We start from the raw sequence: 6,000 nt of genomic DNA, 5'->3' as shown, positions 1-6,000 counted from the left end.
AATTGATGTTTCTTAGGCTTTTTTCTAACTATCTTGCTTAATATCTAATACCAGTGCAATTTTAATATGTAAATGATTGTGTACACTGTATTTAACTATACAGTTTGGACACAAAAATGTCAAAAAAATAGTACTTTCCCTTAAAAATCATTTAGGAATTATTCATTCTAGAATTGTATAGGAAAGTAAAACTGCTGAAACATGTTAATAAAAGAAGTATAACAAAAGGAAATATTTATGTAGTAATATTCATGGATCATAGAAATCGCAAAAAAAAAAAAAAAAGAACACATTACCCGAAGTCTCCCGTTTCTGGAAAATATATATATGTTAGAGAGATTCTTTTTTTAAAACTAATATCTATGAAAGCTCCCTGTTATGATTTAAACTCTCAGGAGATTTAACAATCTTCATTTGTTTATGGTGTTCGTCTCTTTTCATATATGATTTTTGCATCAAATAATTCTCTTTCCCTGTATCCTAGAGATGGTCCTTTTAGATACTTTTCTTCAGCTGCCTCGTAATCTAATCCATCAACACCAGAAATTGAACAAATGATTGCTTCTGGCAGAAGAACTTCCAGGATAAATTTAACTTTATCATTTCTTATCAGAGCCAGCATTCTTTCGTCTATTTGACTGTAAATTCCTTGTAAATATTTCACCACCTCATCCAACTGATCTTCATCCTCTAAGTATGTTTCAATACAGGGAGTGAACTCCTTTGCGTTCAAAAATGATTTCAGCCACCTGGACTTTTTTGTGCCCTTTAAAATGGCAAGAAGATGGTTCTCGGTTCCTTTTTCATTCACAATAAAGTCCACCAGGTTCCTATTGGCTCGGTCCCGGACAGTTTTCATTCGGTCAGGGAGAATTTTCTGGAAGGACATTTTCTTGGTCTTGGAAGTCATGGCCATTGGTTCCCTAGAATCTTCATTATGCAGTTTTGGAAATAAGTCCCTGAAGGTATCCTGTCTCATCGTTTTCCGAATTGGATAACTGATGTCAGCAGCATAGTACTCAAAGAAAGAGCCTGCAAAAGAACCACAACCTAATCTAACTCTGTAGTCACAAATCAGTGAGATGCACCAGTCAATACTTTCTTTGTAATCCTCCCTGGCTTTATCTACTAGTTCTTGTTTCTCTTTACAATCAAATTTCTTTAATCTTCTAAAAGGCACTCTAATGCCTCTCTTTTCAGGATTCATGCTTGACTCAACAAAAAGCACACTTGCTTTTTTGTCTTTTCGCCTGATGTTTTTAACCACTGCTGGCCAAAATGGATATTTTTGATATTTAAACCAGACTATCATTCCTATTTCAAATGAATGCGGCTCATAATGAAAAACTATGCGTGGAAGTTCTTCATCTTCCTCATCATCATCTAATACAGAAGCATCAACAGAATTTAGATGCACTGACTTGTCAGAAGCTTGAAGTTCTTCCCCAAGCTCCTCAAAATCCAGTCTCTGAAGATTTCTTTCATTATTCACAAGGTGTGAATAATCCAGGATGCGGTTAGAGGCACTAAATGAAACCTGAGATTCCCATGAACGACACCTGGAGAATGCTGAAGCATCGGTCTCTGATTCTGTGGAGGGTTGATTCTGGCTAGTATCTGAGCATGGATTCGAGGGACCCTCTCCAGGATCTTCAATATTCTCTGAGAAAGTAGAGTGTTCAGAGGAAATAGCCAGGGTCTCTGGGCAGATGTCCTCTGGCTCCTCTTTCACAGCTTTGGGCACAATGAAGAAATCTGACGACCAAATTGGAGTGAATTTCTCATCTTTAACACATTCATCCTCCTCTTTGACCACGGAATGCAAAAGCATAACTGTTGACACGTCAATCTTTTCCTTGCTCTCCTTTTCATCTTCTTCTGAAAGTGAAGGAAAAATTTGGTACCAGCTGAAGTTTTGTGATGACTTTGTTTCCATTTCACTTGAAATAGTATTGATGGTTGTATGCACCTGTGATTTATCATCATACAGGGAACCATCACTCTCTGAAGATACTGACAGGGATGTTGGATTTTCACTTTTTTCAAGACACTTTGATATGTTTCCTTCGTTCTCCCGATACTTTTTACGAGGGGGTGAATCAGAAAGCTTTTGTGGTACATTTTGAGACAGTGAAGTGGTCTCTTCTTCATCCGAACTGCTTGCTTGATTCAAATTTGTTCTCTCATTCAGAATATCAAGTGCCACTTTTAGTGATCTTGCATAGGCTGTTTCCTCTCTAGGTGGACCACCACCCTCTGACTGTGCTGCTAGTGAGGAGGCAATGGCTTCAATTTGAAATTTATTTAGGATCTTTGTTTCCGTGCTTTCCACTTTAATTTTTTCATCTAGTGAGAGTATTTGAACTTCTAGAGAAAATGTCTTTTTTCTCTTACTGTTTGATAAAGTCTCAGATCTGGACAAAACTTTTGCTGGCCATAACTGGTCTTTCCAATTGCATAGGACATACTCAGCATCCATTGTGATTTAGATTTGTGTGATAAAAGGTTATGATCAGAGAGAGGTGTCTGGTTATACTCGGCACTGTTGAGGCAGTTCCTACCAAAAACAACACTCTTACAAAAGTCTCTTTTGTCTTAGAACTACAAAATGTTTACAGCTTGAGTGTTCTGTTCTCCAGCAGAATTTCCCAAAGATGCTTGAGCCTGTTGTTTAAATGGGACAATACAGAAGATGCTGAAATAAGGGAAAGAAAAAGATGAAAAGTATCAGCAAATAAAGTTATTTTGCTAAAGTAGAAGGTGAGCAATTACAAATAGAGAAGAGATAAAATAAAGAATAATGCTTAATAGAGCATGAGATGAAGGGGAAAATGCAGCATAATGTAAGGGGAGATAAGAATTGGAGAAGTGGTTTATAATACCTCAGATTCGATAATTTATCCTTATTATTGCACATGATTATTAAGAAGTAAATCTGTGTACACGCTGGCAGAGGTGGAAAAGGTTGTGGTAGTGGGTCAGGGACTTTACGTTATCAGATAGTGTGGGATATTTGTTTCCCTAGTGTTATACCTAAGACAGTGGGGCTCTAAACATGGCATGTATCACAATCATCTAGAGGTTCTGATAAAACTAGATTTCTAGGCCCTAACCTGAGAGTTTTATTCAGAAGGTCTAGATAGGACCCATCATCTTATATTTCTAAGTTCTCAAGTGATTCTAATGCAACTTTTCCAAGAACTCCTTGAGAAGCACTGTTCTAGTGGAAAACATAGCTTTATGAGTTTTACGCTATAAATACTTTCCTGTTCATCCAAAGCAGGCATATAAAGAAAACACGGTATATATCTCCCAGACCCAGACAAAAACACAATGATCTTGTTAAGAACATGAGCTTAGAAGGCAGTGATTCAGAATGGTTGCTATGTTTACTCACTGGAAAAGATAGTTATCAAAGATTTGATAGCCAGGTGACTGGCTAAGACCTAGGCAGAAATCTGAAGAGCTTCTTGCACAATTTCTTCATGGTGATTTAACATATGAGGTTCTGTCCCCAAACTAGAAGCTACGTCTTTTAATTACAGAATGCTGTGGCTATAGAACAGGGAGCAAAATAAATTATACCTCATCTTTTCAGCCTAACATTGTTGAAATGTGTCTTTTAATTTAAAATGCTATGGCTGCAGAGCAGGAAGAAGAATAAATTGCACCTCAGGTCCTCAACAAGTTTTTAATGTGAAATGTTTTGTGAAGTGGGAAGAGCCTTACCCAGTATCACATGAATCATGGAGTATCTGGTCCTGTGATCTAGTTGTCCTGATTCTCACTCCAAAAGGAAAAAGGCTGCCCAAAAGAAGACAGAAATTCAAAATGATGAAATGGGAAAATATGCAGAAAATTCTCTACCAAAACTTTAGAAGGCATGTCATTCTTAAACACAGTATGTAGAATCTCATCCGTGATGTACATACCATGTTCATTTTCATTCTTGTTCTTGTTCTAAATTCTCTTTGTGATACAGTTATGCTACTTGGTTCATGCTGAAATCATCTCTCTGATTAGAAGAGTGTGAGGGAGCCACAGGAGAAAAGAGAAGTAAAAATGCCTGTGTTTTCTATGAGCCAGGCTGTAGATTTTATTTGAATCCTCACATCAATCACTGTGTGGATTTTTCCTTATTTACACACATAATCTTTTCATTGGAATTTTAATAATACTCTACATGCTGTCTCATAGTCCACTAAAACAAAAATGTTTCATTATTTGGTTTACTATTTTCATAAAAATGGTTGCCTGAAGAAAATTTAAGAAACTTGGCAAGCACCATCTTGTGACCAGAATCAGAACTGCAGCCTCCCCAGGTGGTACAGGCAGGGCCTCAATCACCATAAGATCCTTTTTAAGAGAGAAGGGTAGAAACTACATTTAGGCAGTCAAGTCTTCCCAGGCTTCTAGAATTTTCCATTTTAAGCTCAAGGGTTTAGTCAATGTTTCTGGTTATAAAAACATCCAGACACATATTAAAAATTGAAAAGATGCAGAAAGATATACACAAAATAAAGTACAACTCTATATAAATAATCACTATATTTTCTATATTCACAGAATATTTTTGTGTATAAATGCATATGATTTCAAACCAACATCAGATCTCAATTAAAAATATAGTTTGAACATCATTCTACATATTCTATGTGATTTTTTTATGAATTACTTTAAATGTAGTTTTTCCCAAATTTGCAACATTTTATCTCAGTATTTCCTTGATGATGTGAAACAATAAATAAATACATATTAATATTTTAAATAGAGAGCAGTAAAGCTAGCTCTTTCTCTCCAACTATACAAATGATCTTGTTAATAGTATGGCAGATATGTTTTCTCAGATTTGTCGCATGTATTGTAGTAGCATACATGTTTTAATAAGATACATATTTATTTTTAAGTGAGATCATATGATAAATGCTATACTATAATTTGCTGTTTTCACTGTATAATACTGAACAGATCTTTCAAATCACTACATGTAGAGGTTCCTGTTTCTATTCTCCAAATACATAATATTCCATTGTATGGTTACACCATACCATATATTTTAAGAACTGCTTATAGAAGTAAACCAAATCCTTTCTCTGCCTCTCTTAAAATATATAGAAAAATGATTTTTGCTGACCATAGCCTTACCTGTAGTCTGAAAGAATGAGTTGCAAAGATACATGCAGGGCTGTAGCCAACACAGCAACTAGGTTACACACTTGATCAGGTCCAGGAAAATGTCCACTATGGGTAAAAAACAAAGGGGGTGGGGTGTTTGCATGTATCTGCATGTCTATGAATGTTTATGTGTTCGAAATAAAATGAGTATGTTGTTTCAGCTTCATTTTTCTTTCATGATTATAAAAATAATCATGGGGAAATCTACCCTAAAGATGCTAAAAAATACTAGTAACCTGACCTGTCAGAAATACTAACATGGGAGTTTACTTTCTCTGAGATTTTTTTTCCAATCACATACATATATACACATATGTATGAGGAAATGTCTTCACTCAACTACATATGTATTTCCCTTTTCCATGCTCATATACAGGTGACACTTAGTTTTCTATGTGTCAATCAATTCAAAAGAGGATTCTCCCTCATGGTATCAAATATTTTTATTCATCATTTCCTGTGTAAATTAATAAATTCTTAAAAATCTGAACAGTAACAGAATTCCAGTAATATAAATATGAAATGTCAAGTCAATAAATTAATATGAACAGCCATGCCCCACTGAAATATTAATATAGGGGCTGTAGTCTGATCACCCCTTCTTCCACTGTGGACTTTTAAAGCAGAATTCCAGTAATATAAACATGAAATGTCAAGTCAATAAATTAGCATGAACAGCCATGCTGCACTGAAATCTTAATATAGAGACTGTAATCTGATCACCCCTTCTTCCACTGTGGACTTTTAAAGCATTGGGATTAAAAAAAAGAAAAAAAAACTCTAAAGGATTAATTCCATCAAAATACCAGCAATTCTCTCAAAACC

The 6,000-nt window shown here is 35.4% G+C and overlaps 1 protein-coding gene across 8 annotated transcripts in view; it reads right to left on the bottom strand.

Annotated features, from left to right (window-relative positions):
* Positions 1-301: 301 nt before the first annotated feature.
* The window catches only part of PWWP3B (PWWP domain containing 3B), a 28,442-nt gene continuing 22,743 nt past the window's right edge, over positions 302-6,000 (bottom strand). For 6 of the 8 annotated variants that reach the window (XM_039878951.1, XM_039878953.1, XM_039878952.1 and 3 more), the window contains 3 exons: positions 5,146-5,241; positions 3,730-3,804; positions 302-2,695 (listed from right to left, as the gene is read on the bottom strand). In XM_039878951.1, the coding sequence (XP_039734885.1) occupies positions 419-2,479 (2,061 nt within the window). In that variant the 5' untranslated portion in view covers positions 2,480-2,695; positions 3,730-3,804; positions 5,146-5,241 and the 3' untranslated portion in view covers positions 302-418. The other 2 variants (XM_039878956.1, XM_039878957.1) reach the window with 2 other exon arrangements.

The sequence above is a fragment of the Pteropus medius genome, unplaced genomic scaffold, assembly GCF_902729225.1.
Source record: "Pteropus medius unplaced genomic scaffold, Ma_sr-lr_union100, whole genome shotgun sequence".
NCBI classification, from domain to species: Eukaryota; Metazoa; Chordata; class Mammalia; order Chiroptera; family Pteropodidae; genus Pteropus; species Pteropus medius.
Note: the sequence above shows the minus strand (reverse complement) of the source record. Positions and strands in the feature narration are given on the sequence as shown.